The sequence below is a fragment of the Musca domestica genome, unplaced genomic scaffold (assembly GCF_030504385.1).
Source record: "Musca domestica strain aabys unplaced genomic scaffold, Musca_domestica.polishedcontigs.V.1.1 42, whole genome shotgun sequence".
Classification (NCBI taxonomy): Eukaryota; Metazoa; Arthropoda; class Insecta; order Diptera; family Muscidae; genus Musca; species Musca domestica.
Genome location: NW_026712329.1, coordinates 956,298 through 979,275, shown reverse-complemented (window position 1 = coordinate 979,275; position 22,978 = coordinate 956,298). Strand labels below are relative to the sequence as shown.

Sequence of the window (22,978 nt, the reverse complement as noted above, 5' to 3'; positions counted from 1 at the left end):
TAATTCAACCATAATGCAAACTAGTTTTAAAATCAATTTTTGATATTCACATTTTATTTAACATAAAAGAAATTCATACATATTATAATATATAATATAAAATTAAAAAACATATACATATTATAAGCATATGTTTTAAAGGCAATTTATAAATAAATTATTTTCAAAATTTGAACATATATAAAATGTGTCATTTGTTAAAAATAATAATATTAAAATAAAAATTCTAATTATAAAAATATTAAAGAAAATAAATAATTTATAATGAAACATAGTTTTTTATTTTCTTTAATATTTTTATAATTAGAATTTTTATTTTAATATTATTATTTTTAACAATTTTTTATTACTGATATTAATATTATATTAATTATTACAATTTTTATTATGCTTAAAATTATTCTTATGTTTCTAATATTAATTTATTATGTTTTAATTTTTATAAATAATATATTGTTGTTATTGATAAAATAAACATTTGTTAATAAGTTTATAATTTATATCGTGCCAGTTTTCATAAAATGTTTAATTTTATATTAATTTTTTAATTTATTATTATTAATATTATTCTTAATATTTGTTATTATTTTTATTTATTAATTTATTATTTTTCCTTTTATTACAATCACTATTTTTTCAATAAAGTAAAATACTTACAATCTGTTAGGGTCTTCTTTTAGACATTCGTCAATAAGGGCCTTCGAAATATTCACCCTATCTTTATTTTGCAGGCGTTTTTCGGCAATAAAAATTCTCCATATTTTGTTGACAGCCGGAATTGACTTGATGGACTCTATGTCAGTCTTTAAAGTTGAAATAACATTTGTTTTTGGGGTAAGATCCCCAAAACCACCTACGGATTCACACTCCGATAGAGTGCCACTAACTGTCGATGCTGATGCCACTGATCGAACGGAGTCTAAATGAAAATTAAATATATTATTTAAAAAAAGAAATATATTATTTAAAAAAAGAAAAAAATATTAACAGCCTGTTTCTTTATTTTGAAACGAAATTTTTTTTTGTTCCGACATAAAGAAACAGTCTGTAAATCCAGTGTACTTACCTCCAAATTGCAACTCAATATGAAAAGTAGGTGTTGACATATATTGATGAATTACTTTTTCAAACTGGTCTTCTTTAATGGTTGCACCAAACACTAAGGCTGTTATTTTTCTTGAGGCATCAATTTTTAACTCTAATTTGGCTGCTTTTATAAAGCTTTGTAGATTTAAAGGCTCCGGCGCTTCGACAAATAATTTGTCTTCCCCCAAAACAGTTGGTATCAACATTTATTACAACACTTGTGACACGACGCGAAGGCACAAAACAAATAAAAAGAATAAAAAAAGAACACAACCAGAATGCCAACATGAGACACGCGCAAATGTTACGCTCTTTTGTTCTCATCAAGCAAATCGGTGTGTATGCGAAAAACGCATGTATGTATGTATGCATGAACATTAGTAAGAAGCAACGTCTCAGCAACAAAAAAAAACATCCAAACAGCTCTTTGTGTGTTGTTGTTGGCATTTTTTGGTGCATGGACAATAGAAAAGAAATAAACGTCTCAGCAACAGTTTCCATCCCTCTTGCCGCGCACACACCACACATAGTTACAGCAGCGATCGGCAGTGTTTGCTTGGTGAGAGCAAAAGAGCGTAACATTGGTGCGTGTCTTAAGTTGAGACACTCAAGTTGAGACACGCGCCAATGTTACGCTCTTTTGTTCTCACCAAGCAAACACTGCCGATTGCTGATGGAACTATGTGTGGTGTGTGCGCGGCAAGAGGGATGGAAACTGTTGCTGAGACGTTTATTTCTTTTCTATTGTCCATGCACCAAAAAATGCCTACTTGAGAAAGAAAACGTTACAACAACAACACACAAAAAAATTGACTCCTCTGTATATATGTCGGTGTTAATGCGAAAAACGCATGTATGTATGTATGCATGAACATTAGTAAGAAGTATCGTCTCAGCAACAACTAGAAAATTCACACCGCACAACAGCAACGAAAAAACATGCAAAAAGTTTTTTCGTTGTTGTTGTTGTGCGGTGTGTATTTTCTAGTTGTTGCTGAGACGTTACTTCTTACTAATGTTCATGCATACATACAACTTCTATTTACAGTTATATTTGGAAGAGAGCAAAAAATGTTTCGGTTCTGCTTTGTTGTGCGGCCAACCAAGCCAACACATCATTAACGCAAAAACAGACTTCTCACCCTCCTGTCTTCTTTTAAGTCACCTATAACACCAATTCAAAAGTAATCGAGAGCTCTGTTGTTTAGCTCTTTGAAAAAAATCCTCTCCGCACCCATAAAAAAATATGTTCTAACATATAAAATATGTTGGTACCCAACAAATAAAATTGAGTTATGTTACAAAATGTTGCAAACAAATATTTGTTTGCACCGAAACAAATTATGTTTGCATCCAAAAATATATTTGTTTGCAACCAGTCCCAAACAAATATATGTTTGGATCCAAACATATTTCTAACATATATTTTTCTGCGTGCATATAATGGTACCTCCCAATATTCGGTATTTTGATGATTTTAGCGTCATTATTGACCGGAATAGTTTCAAATTTTGTATTTAAAGTTCGTAATGGGAACTACAGTCTGTGACAGAAAATTGTGTATGCAGATCCTGGTCTTCGTATAGACCCCATATATCAGTACCTCTCTATATTGGGTATTTTGACGATTTTAGGTACAATACTCACCGCAATTGTTTGAGATGTCGTATTTGAAGTTCGTAATAGATGCTACAGCCTGTGACAGAAAATTGTAAATGCAGGCCCAGGTCTTCGTATATCTCCGATATAACAGTACCTCCGTATTTACGATATTTTGATAATTTCATCTACATTATTCACTGTTTATTTCATGTTTGGGATTTGAATATGGTAATGGCTTATGACAAATAAAGCCTATGTAGGTTCACGTCGTAGAGACGTAAAATGCCAAATATAGCCAATATAACGGCTATATTCTGTATTTTTAAGATTTTAACAGGATTTTTAACGGATTTTATTTTTTGAAAATTTCCAAATTCGTTCCAAATGGTGGAGGGGTATTCAAAGTTCGGCCCGGCCGAACTTACTGCTTTTTAATTTGTTGGAACTTGGCTTTACCCCGAGCTCATTTTTCAATATTTGTCGAATGGAATATTGCGATATGTTTAGCTCACGAGCCATTTTTCGGCCACTTCGACGAGGGTTTCGATCAAGTCGCTTCTTTACATTTCGAAACTTTTCTGCTGATGTTGTTGTTTCCTTCCGTCCACTTCCTTGACACGGTAACGAGCGATGGTACGAGACGCAAAAGATTTATTCACATTTAAATGCCAAATATAAAGAAATCACACTTTCACACTTGAATTCCATCACGAATAATTTTTTTTTTTTCTGGAAAATTCTCACCAAAATGGTTTTGTGCGTTTGTAAACAGTATAATGAGCTGTCACTGGAAGAATTTTAACATCTGTCGAACGAGTGGCTGAGAAATGACAGCAGTCTGAAGTTGGTTGCAGTTTTTTCATCTCTTACCTTGCGCACTGCTGTCAATTCGAGCTGAATACGAATTAAGACGGCTACACCATGCAAATCTCAGTTATGCCAAAATTCTCTGTTTTTTTGAGATAGCTCCCTTTCTTCACCTGTGATAGGGAGGCGGATGATCTCCGAGTGTGACCTCATGAGAGTATACACTTCTGCTTTATAGACCTGTTGATAGAGGGGCTCTCTCTTTTATATCTGTACCTCTTTTTATACCCTCCACCAAAAAAAGTATGGAGGGTATATTAAGTTCGTCATTCCGTTTGTAACTCATCGAAATAATCATTTTAGACCCAACAAAGTATATATATTCTTGATCAGCGTAAAATTCTAAGACGATTTAGCCATGTCCGTCCGTCTGTCCCTCTGTCCGTCTGTTGTAATCACGCTACAGTCTAAACGAATTAAGATAGGAAGCTAAAATTTTGCACAGATCTCTCTTTTTTCTGCAAGCAGGTCAAGTTCGAAGATGGGCTATATCGGTCCACGATATCGTATAGCCCCCATATAACGGCACCCCCCGATATTCGGTATTTTGATGATTTTAGCCACATTTTTCAATGGAATTGTCTGAAAATTCACACAAGTAGTTCCTTGTGGGTACTTTATACCTCGGCAGAGAATTATCAATATAGGTCCACAATATCGTATAGCCCCCATATAACAGTACCCCCACGGTATTCGGTATTTTGATGATTTTAGCCACATTTTTCAATGGAATTGTCTGAAATTCCACAAAAGGAGTCCCTTGTGGACATTTTACCCCCTTAAAAAAGAATTGTCTATATAGGTCCACGATATCGTATATCCCCCATATAACTGTACCCCCCGATATTCGGTATTTTGATGATGTTAGCCACATTTTTCAATGGAATTGTCTTAAAATCCACACAAGTAGTTCCTTGTGAGTACTTTACCCCCTGAGAGAGAATTGTCTATACAGGTCCACGATATCGTATATCCCCCATATAACGGTACCGCCCGATATTCGGTATTTTGATGATTTTACCCACATTTTTCATCGGAATTGTCTGAAAATCCACACAAGGAGTAACTTGTGGGTACTTTATACCTCGGCAGAGAATTATCTATATAGGTCCACAATAACGGTACCCCCGATATTTGGTATTTTGATGTTTTCAGCCATATTTTTCAACGGAATGGTCACAAGAGGTTCTTTGTACACAAGGGGTTCTTTGTGAGCACTTTACCCCCCGACAGAGAATTCTCTATATAGGTTAACAATAACGTATAGCTCCAATATAACGATACCGCGCGATATTCGGTATTTTGATGATTTTAGTCACATTTACCAATCGTATTGTCTGAAAATCCACACACGGAGTTCTTTGTGAGCACTTTACCCCTGAAACGGAATTATCTATATAGGTCCACAATATTGTATATCCCACCCTATAACGGTACTCCCCTATATTCGGTATTTTGATGATTTTAGCCACTTTTTCCAATGGAATTATCTGAAAATCCACACAAGGAGTTCCTTGTGAGTACATTACACGCAGACATAGATTTGTCTTTATAGGTCCACAATATCGTATAACCCCCCATATCGGCACCTTCCTATATTAGAAATTGTAGAAATTTTAAAGATTTTAAAAGAATTTTTAATGGATTTTATTTTTTTTATGTAAAGTGGTGTAGGCGGCCCGCCCAACTTTAAGACTTTCTTTACAGCTTTCAACTTATTTTTCAACACTGGCTTAGCAGGTCACGCATGTTTTTCAGTTTATACTCTAATTTAAGAATGAATCGTCTTACAAACTAGTAATATTTGCAAATCAGTGAATTTTATAATCAAAAGCTGTACCTTGAAAAGCTGAGAGATTTCTCTGTAGAGAGTGTTCGGTTGGTATAACACGGAGAGTCTCTTGTCCTATTTAAATAGAATTAAGGGCGAAGTTTCGAAGTAGATTTTAATCAAATTTAGTAAATATAGTTCTCCTTCAGTATAGACCTTCTCGACACATCACATGGCGAATCAACAGAGTTTTTTCTTTGATTATATGACAAGACTAAAACTTATACAAATATTAAAGCTTTACACCCTTTACTTTCTTTTATTTTCATTAAAATGTATCCGTACAGATGTTTTACTTCTTCCACGGAGTTAACAAAAATAGTAAAAAAACGAAAGAAAAGAGCATGAAAGGAAAGTTTAATTCAAAAACTTGGCTAAAATTTTCATTAAATGGAAATTTACGGCTGTGGTGCAAAGCGACGAAGCAGCACAACTAACCTGCAGGAAATAGAACTATCTACATTCCAGGTGTTATTACGACGATAATGACGATGATGTTGGTTAGAATAAATGAAAACTTTGAATAGCATTTGTAAGTACTTCCGCCGGTGTAACTCAGGAAATAAAATGAGAGAAGAAGTTTCGTCTGATGAAAGAGTGTAAAAACGGTGACGTAGATGTGTTTTAAAATGACGAATTGTGATGCTGTATTGCAAGTAGTTTGTTAGTATCGAGGAAAAACGAAAGTATACAGGAAGTGAAATCGGGAAGGTATAACATGAGTAAGTACAGATTGCATTATTAAATTATTGTTAAAAATATATGAGTCATGGCAAGCTTAACCTGGCCCAATTTTACATTTCTACATCTGGCCTTGATTTATTATTTGCGAAGATTTAACCAAATCGAATACGTCTTGTGCTAAATTTGCTTTCTCCAATAATTGTTCAAGACATTTGTGGCATATCTTTGATCAGTATAAAATTCTTATACGATATAAATTAATCGGTTCGTCTGACCGTCTATCTCCCAGACTATTTTCGAAGGGATCGAACTAGATGCCTCAAAGTTTACTGATAATCATATTTTATCTGCAAGTTGTAGGGGATTATTATATACCATGTGTTGATATATAAGTTCAATTGGGCCAACAAGTTTGTAATGTATATATAGCTACGTGTGTCCGAACTTAATACTTAAGGGTTAAAATAAACCAAAAACAACAAAAATTTCTTGATTTTGCATTTGCTTATAGGTCACAATTATGGACCAATCGACTCGGAATTGAGCATTGGGTAGAGTTTAGGCCGGGCAGAGGTCAACCAGTTTGGATGGTCATCGAAGAGTATTTTGCGAGTGGAAAAACCTTAACTTTAATGTAAAACAAGTAAAAAAACATTAAATTTCGCCGAGCCGAACCTTTAATACTCTCCACCATTGGGTAAAAAAGGTAAAGAAAAAATGTATAAAAAAATATCTGAACTCAAACGTGTTCCACTTTTATCTAAAAATACTAGTAGGACCGTTTGGATAATGAAATTAGACAATTTTATACAAAAAGGATTGTTATCTATTGCGAGCAAATTTAAACCATCTTCATTGGTAATTGTGACTATGATTATCACAATAGGGAATATCTGTGGGTGCGGCGATCAGTGCGCTGTAGGAAAACGTGGACATAGATTTTCTATGTTTTGCCACAAGAGGTACAACCCATTATGAACTACCAATATCAATTTCTAGACAAATCCGTGGCAAATGTTGCAAATATCATCAATTTACCGAATATCGGGAGGTACCATTATATGGGGCTATACGAAAACGTGGACCTATATACACAATCATACGCCACCGGAGCCATAACTTATTACGAAATACAAATGCCAATTCAAATGCCAATTTCAATCATCATCAAAATACCGAATATTGGGAGGTACCGTTTCATTTTCATTTCATTTTCAAAACCAACCACCCTAGACACAATACAAATCCTTTGTCAATAATAAGAGACAGACAACGTTATATCGACTTAGAATTGTATGCTGATTACGATATACTTTATGAGGTCTGTGACGAATATTGAGGGATGTTACAAACGGAATGACAAAGTTAATATACCCTCCTTTTCTAGGTGGAGGGTATAAAAATACGAAAATATCCATTAAATCGCGAATATTTATACCCTACGGTATGTATGGCAATTTTGATGAATTCTAGACACATCAATGATCCAAATTTAGTACTATTCAGTACTTTGTGTACAATTTGAGTACACATTTCCAAAACAACTTCCATATCTCAATTCCAGTTACCAAGAGATACCTCAATATTAAATATCGGGATTCCAGGTCAATCCATTCATCCAATACCCAATTTATTAACACTTAGTTCTTTTTGAACATCATTTTCATCTCCATATCTTAACAACAGAAACCAAAATGGCATCTATATCGAATTTGAGAATTTCAGTTCTATTCCTTCACCCAAAACCAAATTTAGAATATTTTAGTACTTTTGTTATAATTATAGTACACATCTCCAAAACCACCTACGTATCTAAATCCGGAATACAACCAAAGTATTAAATTCGGAATTCCAGCCGCATCCCTTCACTTTTGTTATAATTATAGTACACATCTCCAAAAACCACCTACGTATCTAAATCCGGAATACAACCAAAGTATTAAATTCGGAATTCCAGCCGCACCCCTTCACCTTATAAAAAATTTTGTACCAGTTAGTACTTTTCGAACAATTGTATTAGACATTTCCAAACCCACCTCTATATCTTAGCCATAGACATCAACAATGGCATCCACATCAAATTGGAGGATGTCAGCTTTATTCTTTCACCCAATACCAAACTTAGTACCATTCAATGCTTTTCGTACAATTACAGTAAACATTTTCAAAACCGCATACATATCTAAATCCTCGATACCAACAGATACCTTAATATCACATTTCACAATGCCATGTAACAAACACAACAGTTTCATGTATTTTTGTAAACAAAGTACAGGTCATATTTATTGTCTGATTGAGAATTTTCCTAAGAGGAACCCTATTGATGGTAATGGTGTCATATTTGGATATACCTCCAATATGGAGTGTCGGCCGATTTAATAAGTATTGTGCAACCAAATGTATTTTAACGCACATGGACAACTGCAGTTCAGAAGTATGTATGACAATTTTGCTGAATATCGGTTCAGATCATATATATATATATATTATGGTCCGATTTCATTTTTGTATTTTTTTTTTTTTTTTTTGCAGCAAGTATGAAATATCAACCGAAATTGGATGGATTTTTGCTCATTCAATCGAATATGATTCATCTGACACCGATGCTTTTGGAAAATATTGGTTCCAGATCTATGATGACTATTCGAAAAGGGGAGCAATGGGGTTGTTTGTTAGTGGAATATTTATTATAGTCAATAGGGGTTTTGCATCTCCTGACTAAAGCCTTTCTTACTTGTTTGAAAGGTATCATTTACTTTGTCCTATCTCGGGTTTTAAATCCATATTTATTATTGAAATTTAAAGTAATACAGACACTCGTTACGATATACGAAATTTTCGGGGCTTTTTACACATTTTCAACCATTTTATTGACATTTAAATTGTAAGAATGTGTTAGTCAAGACAAATATAACGGCAAAACAATTGCAACGAAATAAAAAATAATAAAAAAGTTGATAAAGAATTTCAAGTTCGTATATCCCTATTTCAGAATACCCATGCATACGTTTGTCAACATTTTGTCCCATTGATGTAACCATTACATAACCACATTGTTAAATTTCTCTGCATTAATGCTATTCTATGAAATTGTGCCTAAACCTTACCGCTTTATTTTAAATTCGACAAACCTTACGTAATTTATAATTTTGTTAAAACAAAAAATTAAAAATTCATATTTGTCTAACAACTTTTTTTCTGAACCAACAACAAAAAATAAATTCAAACACTCTCTCACAAAGAATTATGCAAATTTGCAGCTGTTGAATTTGCCATTATTTTAAATTATGTTACAACTTTCGGTGTGATTGTGGCTGTTTTTATAAATAGAACAATGAACCAAAGAGAAGGGTATGACATTATTCATTACTATGTAATAAACATTCGCATATGAGACAGTCCAGAGATAGAATACAGATATTGATTGGTTCAATATGCAAAAAAAAAAAAAAAAAAAAAAATGTGGGTTTTAAAGCTTAAGTGATATGTAGAGTGCTCCGATTCGTATAAAAGAACCTTTATCACAATTAACGCACATTTAATTTTTCAGTACAAAGCTATTTCAAATTTAATCTTTAATTCTATTCCAAATTTAATACCAATCCATGCATAGGAGCAACAGCCATCCAAAATTAGTACCATTTAGTACTTTTTAAACTAATATATAATGCATTTGAAAAAACCGTTCCATATCTCAATCCTAGGAACCTACAGTGACCTCAATATAAATTTTCGGGATTCCAGCTCTTTCCCTTCACGTATTGCCAAATTTAGTATATCCAAAACAATATACATTTCACCATTCTAGACACATCAGTGGTCCAAATTTGATTCAGTACTTTTCGCATAATTTGAGTACACATTTCCAAACCCACTTATATATCTCAATCCCAGTTACCAAGAGATACCTCAATATTAAATATCGGGATTCCAGCTCTATTCCTTCGCCCAATACCCAATTTATTACCACTTAGTATTTTTTGAACAACATTTTCACCTCCATGTCTTAAACACAGTCATTAAAACGGCATCTATTTTAAATTTGAGGATTTCAGTTCTATTCCTTCGCCCAATACCAAATTTAGTATGTTTTAGTACTTATCGTATAATTATAGCACACATCTCCAAAACCAACGAAATATCTAAATTCCAAATACGAATAAAGTATTAAATTCTGAATTCCAGCCGCATCCCTCCACCTTATACAAAATTTAGTACCAGTTAGTACTTTTCGAACAATTATAGTACACATTTCCAAACCTACATCTATATCTTAAGCATAGACATCAACAATTGCATCCACATCAAATTGAAGGATGTCAGCTCTATTCTTTCACCCAATACCAAACTTAGTAACATTCAGAACTTTTCGTACAATTATAGTACACATTTTCAAAACCTCCTTCTTATCTAAATCCTCAATACCAACAGAGACGTCAATGTCAAATTTCGGAATTCCTGCACTATCGCTTCACCCTATAGAAAATTTGGTATCAGTTAGTGAATAGTTTCAAAGTAATTATCATTCATTTGATTTGAATTTTCCCCACGGGTCCTTTTTTGTCCCTTCGTTACATTTTGTCCACTACTCATTTATACGTCTTTGTTTACTTCGTAGACAAAGACAAATGTAGTTACAAAATGTAACGAGTAGCTTTTTAAACCCCGCTTTGCGACATCTTAGCTTTTTTAATTCGCTAAAAACACTCGCTCATTGGTTCACGACCAAAAAGCATCAGAAATCCCTACATCCTGTAAAAAAGGTAATTTTAATTGTTTTACGAACAATTATCAATAAAATATCAGTCCACGACTGCATTGAAATAAAAATTCTAATCCTTGTGTTTTATTTATCTCTTTTCTTTCATTTTGCAACGCAAACATTGGTCCTTCGAGCCGGATTATTTTCAACGAAAATTAACCCGTCTCCCTTTTTCTCCTTTTACAAAGGCAAACATCGACTTCGTCGAGGACAACAACAACACCCACACAAAGATCAACGATCACCCACAACATTTTTATTTTATTTATTTTTTCAAATAAATTAATATCAGCAACACAGGTATGTACACATATTTATTTATTTTACAAATAAAAAGTGTTGTACAGTGCTTCCGTGTTGTGAAAATTAATTAAAAAGCCGTCGGTCGTTTTATAGCGCGTCCGTCCGTACATTTGCCGTCGGTAAATTTCATTTCAAAAACAACAATAAGTGTCAAGTCCGTCACTATTTTTTGTTTACGACAAAAAATCACACACACAATCACAGTGAATTCGTTTTCATTTCCATTTTGAACTGCATTTTATTCCATTTCGCGCATTTCTTCTATTTTTCATTTTGATTTATTGATATTTTGGTGTTTTGTTTTTCATTTATTTCTTCTTCTTTCTTCAAAACACCAAAATCATCACAACAACAATTACCATATGAGAGAGTAATTGTCATCTCTGCTGATTGTTGCCACCTTGTGACATATTTGACACTTACATTTAAGTACCATATGATCGAATTTATTAGGGGTGTTCACACTACCTAATATTATACAACATATCGATCAAAATATTTTAGTGCCATTTTCGGATATTTTTTGTGTTGAATCCTACGGATATCAACAAAAATTAAATTTTATTTGTGTTTTCGACACTGTGCACCCTATATCCGGTCTTATTTATTAAAATATTATTATTTTCATATAAATATAATATAACATATTATATATTAAATCAAAAATTATTTAATTTTTTATAAAACATTTTTTGATTAACTTTTTTTGTTGTTGTCCGCTACCGATTGAAAACGTGCATCTTACAGTCCGTGCACCCTACAGTCGGTTTTATTGACATTTTTAATATTTTTTCGAATTTTTGATTTTTTATTAAAAATTTTTGATATTTTTTCGTTGGCAATTGTTATCTTCGATACTTTGTCATAGTTTTCGTGTATTCTACGATACACTGAAAACAATTTACAAAATTTGGAATACACTGAAAGAAATTTTGAGTTAATATTTATTTTTTTTTTCTTAAATTTTCTACATTTTTGTGGTTTAATCACGTTAAACCTCAATATTTTTGCTGTATCTACGATACTTCATTACGATTAGTCAACGACTAATTATAAAATCAGTGTATTTTTAATAAAACACATTAATTTTCTTGAAGCATCACGTGCTTTAAAGTACATTTTATTAATATTTTTGTGAAAAACGTTAACTTTTTTGGATTTTCACAAAAAATATTCGACATTACGTGTCAATTTCTAGAAATTAAAGCATTTCGTGCAAGTCTTTCTAGATTTTTATATTTTTGCTAAATATTTCTATATCTTTTTTAAAGATTTTCATTATAAGAATTGTTTTTCAAACAATTTTTTGAGAATTCTTGGTGTTTTTGCTACTTTTTCTGCAGTTTTCTTAAACAAAATACAGTTTTCTACGAAAACTTTAGACATTTTTCTAACTTTTTTTCTGAATTACGTTCATTTATTTAAAATAAAATGCCACTCACACCTCTAGATTTGTTCATCCGAGCTACTGATGCTTTGGTTAAATTTGATGCCAACTTCAGTTCCCAACGGGACGACGAGCTCGATGTCTATATTTTAGAATTACAGGGAGCTGAGGTCAGAACGTTATGGGAAAAGGTGAAAACCGTTTTCGACAAGTGTCTTAATTATTTTGCTGAAGAAGACAGTTCAGGTGAGGACATCACTGCCGCTGACACAAAATACGATGTCGCATTTAGATGTTATCTAAAAGTATTGGCTTCCATAAACAGGAAGTTAGATGAACTTCGGGCTCCGCCTAAGTCATCAATGGCGACATCTTCTCCTCAGGTTAGCGTAGGTAATAGGTCAATCAATCAGCCTACTCCTCGTTCCGAGGATAGAGCTTCGAATTTGGAGGCTTCGCCTCATTCGCCCATATCGTATAACTCATCACTCACATCCTGTGGTGGTGATAATTCTGGTCATAGGTTAAATTTACCACCCTGTGACATAGAAATATTTAATGGCGACTTTCTTTCTTGGCCTACGTTTAGGGACTTATTCTCGGCAGTGTACATTAACAATACTGGCATAAGTGACATTGAACGTTTATGTCATTTAAACAATAAGACCAGTGGCGACGCCCATGACATAGTGGCTAAGTTTTCACTTACCCACAAAAACTTTGGTCTTGCGTGGAAAGCTCTAAAACAAACGTACGACAATCCACGTATATTGGTGAACCACCAACTTAAACTTTTATTTGACCTGCCAGTATTAGACAGTGAGACAAGTTTAGGTCTAAAGAAATTACAAAGAGGCATAAATGGGTGCATTTCGGCCATGTTAAATTATGATGTGCCAACTGAAGGCTGGGACCCTATTCTAGTGTTCATATGTCTTCAACGGCTCCCCAAAAATAGTGTCACACTTTGGGAACAAAGTATTAAAGATAAGTCCGCCTTGTCTTCCTGGGAAGATTTGGATAAGTTTCTTACAGAACGTATCCAAACTCTCACCTGCCTTCGTGACATTCGAGGTATTGATAACGTCAAACCTCAAAGTAGTAAAAAAGTTCGTTCACATTTCACGAATGCTGGCACGAACCGATCCCCTACTTTCACACCTCGTAATTCTCCTTCGACATCTAGGCCATCCCGAGCATCCTCCAATAAAACATGCATTTTATGTCCACGACAAATGCATCATATCAGAGCATGCCAAAAATTTCTAAAACTTTCAGTTCCTGAAAGAATTAACACCATTAGGCGACATAATTGTTGTTTAAATTGTCTGTCCCCTAAACATTTAGTCAACCACTGCAGTAGTCCATACAATTGTAGTAAATGTAATAAAAGACATCACACTCTATTACATAGAGATAATTCCACGTCTTCGACTGCAGCAACTTCTGAAGTTAGGAACGTAGCTTCTTCTGATCAACCCTCCACTTCTTCCGGTCTAACTTCCAGCTCTGCTAATAGACAGGTATTTCATACCGCTCAAAGTCGAAATGTTCTATTAGGCACGGCAATGGTGAACATCGTTCACCAGGGTACCACGTACCCTGCCAGAGCATTAATTGACCCTGCTTCAGAAGCTTCTTTTATTACAGATCGCTTACAGCACATACTAGGCATCGCCTCCACTACTACTGTTGCTACCATTTCTGGTATTAATCAGGCAGTTTCGACTACGTCGCGCAAGTTGTGTTCAATTTGTATAAGTTCTCCATTGGATGCTTCGCTTTCAATGGAAACTACTGCACTGATTTTACCTTCCATCTCTGGCAATCTGCCTTCTTTTTCTGTCAATAGCGACTTCGTTTCTCGTTTGCCAAATCTACGTTTGGCTGATCCAAATTTGTTCAACAGTCGCCCTGTTGACCTTTTGCTGGGAGCAGATCTTTATTCGAAGATTCTGCTACAGGGAATTCATACTAATATATTTGGCTCCCTAATAGCACAAAATACGGTCTTTGGTTGGATCCTTACTGGTTCTATTCCCCCTCAACATTTATCAGTTTTTTCAGTTAAAGTCAGTCTATCAGACGAAGAAAACCTTAACAAGGTTCTTCTTCGTTTTTGGGAACTGGAGGAAGTTCCTAAACGTCCAATTTTGTCGCCCTCCGACCAGTTTTGTGAGGCAAATTATAAACGTACCACACGTCGGGATTCAGAGGGCAGGTACGTGGTCAGCCTTCCCTTCAAGACCGAGTTAGTTGGACAGGAAAACTTAGGATTTTCCCGTAATAATTGTTTACGACAATTTCTTCGAAATGAGGCATCTCTTCTTCGAAAGCCACAAATCAAAGCAGTCTACGACCAAGTGGTTAATGAATATTTAGATTTGGACCATATGAGGCCGGTAGTTGCCGCGTCAACAAACTCTACGGTTTGTTACCTCCCCCACCATCCAGTAATAAATCCCGACAAACAGACTACCAAGCTTCGAGTGGTTTTCAACGCCTCGAATAAAACCTCCAATGGGAAAAGTCTTAATGATATTTTACATGTGGGTCCCACTCTGCAATTAGACTTAGTATTTCTTATTCTGAGGTGGAGATTATTTAAATTTGTTTATAACTGCGACATCACACAGATGTACCGCCAAATACGTGTCGATCCGGCACATACTCCCCTACAGAGAATACTTTTCCGGGATTCTCCTCAAAAACCTGTTCAGGATTTTGAGTTGCAGACGGTGACATTCGGCGTAAACTGCGCCCCCTATTTAGCCATACGGACGCTTTTACAGTTAGCTGACGATACTGACGATGAATATCCTCTCGCTGCACACATACTACGTCGGTGCATGTACGTCGACGACGTGCTAACAGGATATCATGACTTGCGTACAGCTTTAAATTCTCGCGATCAATTAAGATCTGCTCTTTCGTCCGCCAAATTTGAGTTGAGGAAGTGGACATCAAATGACCGTGCTATTTTGCAAAATCTTCCTACGGAAGATTTAATAGACGCCAAAGTTCTTTCTTTTGTGGAAGCTAGCAGTTCCAAGCCGTTAGGTATACGTTGGAATGCTCAGCTTGATTTGTTTTTCTTTAGTGTGAATGCTCTCCCCACCAAAGCTCACTATACAAAACGAGAAACATTGTCCACTATTGCCAAACTATTCGATCCTTTAGGTTGGTTAGGCCCCGTAATTGTGACAGCTAAAATTGTTATGCAGAAAATCTGGACAGATAAAATCGGCTGGGATGACGCACTTCTGTCTACGACAGAACGTGATTGGCAAAATTTTGTGGATTGCTACCAGGATGTGAATTCCATTCAAGTTCCTCGGTGGGTCCATTATACGCCAAGTTGTTCCGCCGAACTTCATGTCTTTTCTGATGCCTCAGAAAAGGCATACGCGGGGGTGATATATATTCGGATTATAACGCCGAATAAAGACATTTATACTCACCTCCTGACCTGCAAAACTAAGGTAGCCCCCCTAAAGACAATTTCCTTACCACGGTTGGAACTTTGCGGAGCCGTTTTGGCCTCCAAATTATTAAAAAATATTATAGATGAAATTGACATTTCATTTCAAAAAATTTACTGTTGGACTGATTCTACGATCGTCCTCTCCTGGCTCAACAAAAGTCCATCTACGTGGACGACATTTGTTGCCAACCGTGTTAGCAAAATTCAGGAGATAACAGACGTAGGTAATTGGCATCACGTGCGCTCTGAAGATAATCCCGCTGATTTAGGCAGCCGGGGGGTTTCGCCTTCCGAGCTCGCCTCCTCTAATCTTTGGTGGAATGGACCACATTGGCTACGCCAAAATAGTTATCATTGGGATTTATCCAGTTTTCCTCAGCTTGACACCGAAATTGAAAAGCGTGCTGTCAAGACTCATGCCTCTTTCTTCAATAATTATTGTGACCCCTTAGAAGATTTCTCTTCGTTAGATAGGGCTCTTCGAGTCCTCTCGTATGTTTTTAGATTTTTCCATCGGACTCATCCTGCTCATAGAGGTCGACACATTTACAATGAGAAGGCCCTTACTAGTTCAGAGATAAAAGCGGTTAGATTACGTCTGGCTGTTTTATCTCAAAAAGTCCATTTTGCAGATGAGTACCAGTCTTTGTCAGATAAGGTTCCCTTAAATTCAAAGAGTTCTCTTTTACCCTTAAATCCATTTCTGGATGAATTCGGGGTAATTAGGCTTAATGGACGCTTGTCGCAATCACCTACTCTGTCTTACACAGAAAGGCATCCCATTATTCTGCCTCGCCAAAGTCGTTTCACGCACTTACTACTTCAATTCATACATGTTATTTCCATCCACGGTGGAAATCAACTGATGTTACGCATCATTAGAATTGAATATTGGGTCCCACGACTCACATCACTAATTAAAACAACTATAACTAAATGTAAAACATGTTTCTTGGACAAAAAACGGTCTTGCTCTCAGATAATGGCTGCCCTTCCTCCGGAAAGAACAGTATTATCTAGACCCTTCACCACTACTGGTGTTGATTTCGCAGGTCCCTTCGACCTTAAATCGTTTACAGGCCGCTTTTCTAAAATCACCAAAGGTTACGTCTGTGTTTTTGTTTGTTTTTCTACGAAAGCAATACATCTTGAGGCTACTTCTGATTTGTCTACGACAACATTTTTAGCGGCCTTTCATCGCTTTATCTCCAGACGCGGTTGTCCAAAAACAATTTTTTCTGATAACGGCACCAACTTCGTTGGAGCTTCTAGGGAAATAGAAAATAATTTTAAAACAGTTCTCCGTGAAAGTCGTACTAACTTGTGTTCCACATTGCAGTATCAGGAACTTTCATGGCAATTTATTCCCGCTGGCGCCCCCCATATGGGTGGTCTATGGGAGGCCGCCGTAAAAAGTTTTAAATTACATTTTCGAAAGCAAGCTAAGAACTTCAAATTTACGTTTGAAGAGCTTTCTACGATTCTTTCCAGAATCGAAGCTTGTTTAAATTCACGTCCTTTATGTCCCATAAATGACAACCCCCAAGATATAGTAGCACTGACACCAGGGCATTTTCTCATTGGAGCCCCAATCCTTGCTCCTCCGGAGCCAGTAATTGAAGAGTCGCCCTTACATCTTGTAAATCGGTTTCGGAAACTGAAAGCATTTACTCAGCAACTCTGCTTACGGTGGAAAGATGAGTATTTGAAAAGTTTACACAAAAGATATAAATGGAAGTTTCCGCAACGCGATCTACAGAAGGGTGATTTAGTCGTGGTTCGGCATGAAAATCTTCCTCCCACTTCGTGGAAATTAGGACGGATTATAGCGGTGCACCCGGGTTCTGATGGTCGAGTACGAGTCGCAGATATCCATACGGAAAATGGCACTATCCGACGGCCAATTGTAAAATTAATTGCGCTACCATAATTGTCATAGTCCATGTTTTTCGATTCGTATTTGTACCCTCATTATTTTTTCGCGAGAGGAAAAAATTTTTAATTGATGGCCGCGAACGCGTCGCGAATTCTTGGGCCATGACAATTTAAAACGACCTACGGTTTTTGATGGTCATCCTGGCCAATAATTTCAATAATTCACTCCTCATCGTTGTATTGTTGCATCCTCTCTATTTTCACAGAAGATGGAAAATTTAGGAAAGATGGCTGCAACTCTCCCCGATTATGAGGACGACGTCCCCATGTCCGATGAGGAAAGGGAGCTCGATGCCATGATTACCCCCATCTCCGATGAACCGATGGTAACTGGGCCCCCTGAAGCTGTTCCTCCCTCGGAGGAAAATTTAAAATCTGAAAATCCGTCTACGACGGTCCCTGAAGCTCCTTCAGGAGACACTGTGGTCACGCCACCTTCTTCGGCCCCCTGCCGAAGCAACCAGGGTTCGAGTACGGCATGCGTTCTTTGCGACGGTAAGCATCACTTACGTGATTGCAAAGAGTTTCGCGTGATGCGCATTGAGAGAAGGCTTCGAACAGTCGCACTTCACAGATGCTGCGGCAATTGTTTGGCGTCAACGCATTCTCTACGAGATTGCACCAGTCGGCGTTGTTGCACTGTTTGCAACAAGCAACATCATACGTTGCTCCATCAGCCTTCTCTCCAAGATAAAACGCCAGTGCGCTCATCCCTTCAAAATCACCCCAACAACTCGAAACCGTCCAAAAAACTACGCAAGCGTAGATCTTCGAAACGTCCGTCCGCTAATATTTCCCAGCTTCCAATTCTTGGTCCCGGCATCGCTCCCCGACATAATGCGGCACATTTGGTGGCACCCCGGCCTGTATCCGCCATCCAGTCTGTAGCTACGCTTGGGCCTACGATGGTGGTACAGGTCATTATGGCCAACAACCGGATACCTGTCAGGGCACTTCTAGACCCATGTGCAGGTCACAGTTTGATCTGTCGGTCTTTGGCCGACTGTCTTGGACTGTGTCCTGTAATTGTGGGTCCAGAAAGATTCTGCCAGTTGTCCGTCGCCTCTTCGTACGACGGTACGCAACGCATTTCTTTGTCGGCGCGAGTGATAAATCTGGCGCACCTCATATCTCCTTCGGAGTCTGTGTCCGAGGGCCTAAAAGACCATTATGCTGGCCTGCAACTTGCCGATCCTCGGTTCTACGAAACAGCCGCAGTCAGTTTGGTTTTAGGCCCAGAAGTCTACCATAAGGTAATGAAGCCTCAGACCTATTCTAGCCCTGGTTTCCCATGGGCCCAGCTCACCATTTTTGGCTGGGTAATTTCGGGCCCATGTAATATCTAAAACCCTGTGAGGGGCAATCTTCAATTGCCTCTGGCTCTACGAGCCCTCGTCACAAGACTCTACGAGTCATTTGTTATAAAAAAAAAAACAAGTTTATAGATCTGGTCTCTACGAGCCAATTACGATCTCTGCTCTACGAGCAAAAACTTGTATCATTGTAAAATGTTTTTTGAAAAAAAGTAAAAAAAAAAAAATAAATAAATAATAAATAAAAATAAGAAAAATTCAACAACAAAAAATGTACACTTATATACCTTTTTTTTTATAATTTTGCAACAGCAGGATGTTGCAACGCGGGCGGCAATGAATAGTTTCAAAGTAATTATCATTCATTTGATTTGAATTTTCCCCACGGGTCCTTTTTTGTCCCTTCGTTACATTTTGTCCACTACTCATTTATACGTCTTTGTTTACTTCGTAGACAAAGACAAATGTAGTTACAAAATGTAACGAGTAGCTTTTTAAACCCCGCTTTGCGACATCTTAGCTTTTTTAATTCGCTAAAAACACTCGCTCATTGGTTCACGACCAAAAAGCATCAGAAATCCCTACATCCTGTAAAAAAGGTAATTTTAATTGTTTTACGAACAATTATCAATAAAATATCAGTCCACGACTGCATTGAAATAAAAATTCTAATCCTTGTGTTTTATTTATCTCTTTTCTTTCATTTTGCAACGCAAACAGTTAGTACTTTTGGAACAATTATACATCACAGTGACACCCATATCACACTTTAGGACTTCAGTGCAGTAATTTCCCTAATTACCAAATTCGGTACCTTTTAGTACAATTATAGAACAGATTTCCGAAACTAGCGTCATATCTTAACCCCAGGCACTAACAATGGATCTGTATCAAATTTTCCAGCCCTATCTCTTCACCCAATACCAAATTTAGTACCATTTAGTAATTTCCGTACAAATATAGCCTCAGCCAAATCTCTAACACAGATACCATAAGAAATCTAAATATCAATTTTCAAAATAATATCCCTATCTGTTGAACCAATGTCAAATTCAGTACCACTTAGTAGTTTTCGAACAGTCACAGTCAGTTCATATATACAGGGTTGCCCATATTCGACTGACCCATCTGGCAACGCCATAACTTTTAACAGAGATGTCACATCGCTTAATGGCATACCGCGTTTGAAGCGTCAGTCCAAGCAGATTTTTACCATGAATCAATACACGCCACGCGAGCGCTCTGAAATAGTTGAAATTTACATTCAACAGAAGAAGTCAATTTTGAAAACTCAACGTGCTTTTAGAACATTAAAAAATGTGAGAAGTGTGCCTTCTAAGAACACCATTAAGCGTTTATACGATAAATTTTCGAATGGTAAGGCTCTTTCTAATCCGAAGAGGCCATATAAAAGTCGACCAAGGCGATTGGCCGAGAATATCGCTGCCGTACGAGCCAGTGTTGAGAGGTCCCCAAGAACATTCCAAAAACGCCATTCTCAGCAGTTGGGCATGGCTCGCTCCACTTTACAACGGATTATTCGCATTGATATGCATTTGTTCCCGTCAAAAAAATTCAATTGACGCAAATAAGGTCCGTCGAATATGGGCAACCCTGTACACTAGTTAGTACTTTTTGTTTACTTGTAGCACACATTTCCAAAACCTCCTCTTTATCACAAATTAACACCAACAGGACCCTAATAAAAAATGTTTCCTTCACCAATGACTCTTATTCCAAATTTCACAGTTCTAGCTGATTTCCTTTGTTCATATATAATCATACTTCTTCGTACCAAGACTGACCTTCGTGCAAAATTGCAGCTTCAGCCTACCTTGTCATGAGCTTTTCTTGGAGCGCTAAATACAGTGAAATGGTTCATAAGTTAAAATATATTGATATATGTGTGTGAATTTGAACCCTACATTCACATATAATTTGGTTCAACCTAAGATGACTGGGACGTGTAAATATTTCGTTGTATTTAATAATATGATTTATACATAGTTACATATGTATGTATGTGTAAATTTTGTAAAATAACTTTGTATTTAAGTTAGCGCAACACAAACATAAAAATGTTCATATAAATATATGTATGTGTGTCATACATGTATTTGCCTTTAGTTGAATTCATTAAATGGCGACCGGCATTAGAAAACTCTTCGAAAACTAGCTGTGTGCAGTAGCAAGCAGACTGACAGACAGTCTGCCATTTTCATATTCACAAATTAGACTGGCAGCCAGGCAGGCAAAAATATGTTCTACGTGCACATGTACATTGGCACACACACACATACATAAGCATAAAAGTATGTAAACGCCAATAGCAAACATTAATTTGGAAAAGTTTATCATTTGTTGGATAATTTTAATGAATACTTTCCGGATATTGTCACAGGACGACAAAATGTTTGCATTTTTTGGCATTTAAGGTAAAACAATTGGAAATCTCATAAACAGGCGTACACACATCTATACATATGTATGTAAGGACTTTTAGTTTGTATTGTTGCTGTAATTGCAGAGTTTACATTTGGACAAAGAAATAGTTCGCGCTTGTGTAATTTTTGCTTTAAGGGCACTGTTAGCGCCACTGTCGCCTAACTGATAAACTACATTGCAACATGCTGTTAGCGCCACGGCCAATTGTTGAACTATTGCCAAATTTTGATAGTTATCGAATTATTGTAATCTCAATCACTATTAATTAAAGCTTTTTTAAGGTTATAAATCCAACGTGTTTCTAAGTGTAGAATACAACATTACTTTAACGTTGAATTCAATTTGTACAAAAAATATAATAAGTTTTCGCGCTTTGTTTCAAACTAAAAAGTAACTAAAAACATCTAAAAACTGAATTTACTTTTAGGTATTTAATTTATAATTATTCCTCAATTAGGAATTTCAACATACAAATACAACTGGATATTGAATAAACTGAATTTTCTAAACCAAGTATTTGTTGTTTACAATCTTGTGGAACTTAGCGCTTGGGAGATTCCCGTAACAAATTGAAATTCTTTTTATAAGAAGAACCTCGTTCCAAAACCTAACCCCAAAGCAGTGGAATAAGACAACCAAGATACGGTTAACCCAAAGAAAACACATCCAGCCGGCCAAATTTGTAAGTCCTAAAAATGGATAATTCTTCTTTACAGGGTCAACCGCCACAACACCATATTGCCTCCAACACCAACTCGCCATCAACAGAAAACTGTTCCGTTTGTAATAACCCCCTCTCGGATCAGCGTGCACTTTGTCACAAATGCCAAAAGATTTATCACCTAAATTGTGTTACCGTAAACAGTGATAATGAACCTTGCACATGCCATAATTGTGCCAACATAAATCTGTCTTCAAGCTCTTCAAAATCTGTCAGAAGTCATCGCAGCAAAGCCTCCAGCGTTTCACAAGGCTCCACTATCCGAAGAAAAGAATTAGAAATGCAGCGCCTCGAAGAAGAAAGGCAACTAGCTAAAGAAAGAGATTCCGAATTCTTAAGGCAAAAGTATCAATTGTTGCAGCAAGAAGAAGAAGATAGGGATGATCGTAGCTCCGTAGACATAAATTCCGTACACGAATGGCTGAACAATCAACCCAATCCTCATAACATACCAGAAATAAATCAAAGTGCAGTGCCACCGCTAAACGGACCAAATTGTTCTGTAGAAAATACTAATGTAACGTTTGCAGTCTCCACTTCAAATCAAGGTCGAGC

At 36.3% G+C, this 22,978-nt stretch overlaps 2 protein-coding genes across 2 annotated transcripts; one reads left to right on the top strand and one right to left on the bottom strand.

The window, feature by feature from the left end:
* Positions 1-625: 625 nt before the first annotated feature.
* Positions 626-1,476, bottom strand: LOC131804344 (uncharacterized). The gene is made up of 2 exons (XM_059127134.1): positions 1,067-1,476; positions 626-919 (listed from the first exon to the last, which is right to left on the bottom strand). The coding sequence occupies exons 1-2, from the start codon at positions 1,290-1,292 to the stop codon at positions 654-656; spliced, it is 492 nt and encodes a 163-aa protein (XP_058983117.1). The 5' UTR covers positions 1,293-1,476; the 3' UTR covers positions 626-653.
* Positions 1,477-11,025: 9,549 nt separating this feature from the next.
* On the top strand, positions 11,026-19,939 carry LOC131804338 (uncharacterized). The gene is made up of 2 exons (XM_059127118.1): positions 11,026-11,135; positions 18,151-19,939. The coding sequence occupies exon 2, from the start codon at positions 18,154-18,156 to the stop codon at positions 19,288-19,290; it is 1,137 nt and encodes a 378-aa protein (XP_058983101.1). The 5' UTR covers positions 11,026-11,135; positions 18,151-18,153; the 3' UTR covers positions 19,291-19,939.
* The last annotated feature ends 3,039 nt before the right edge of the window (positions 19,940-22,978 follow it).

Coding starts and splice junctions, on each gene's coding strand:
- LOC131804338 (XM_059127118.1), top strand. CDS start 18,154: ATGGAAAATTTAGGAAAGATGGCTGCAACTCTCCCCGATTATGAGGAC.
- LOC131804344 (XM_059127134.1), bottom strand. CDS start 1,292: ATGTTGATACCAACTGTTTTGGGGGAAGACAAATTATTTGTCGAAGCG. Junction 920..1,066: donor TATTGAGTTGCAATTTGGAG/GTAAGTACACTG, acceptor ATTTTCATTTAG/ACTCCGTTCGATCAGTGGCA.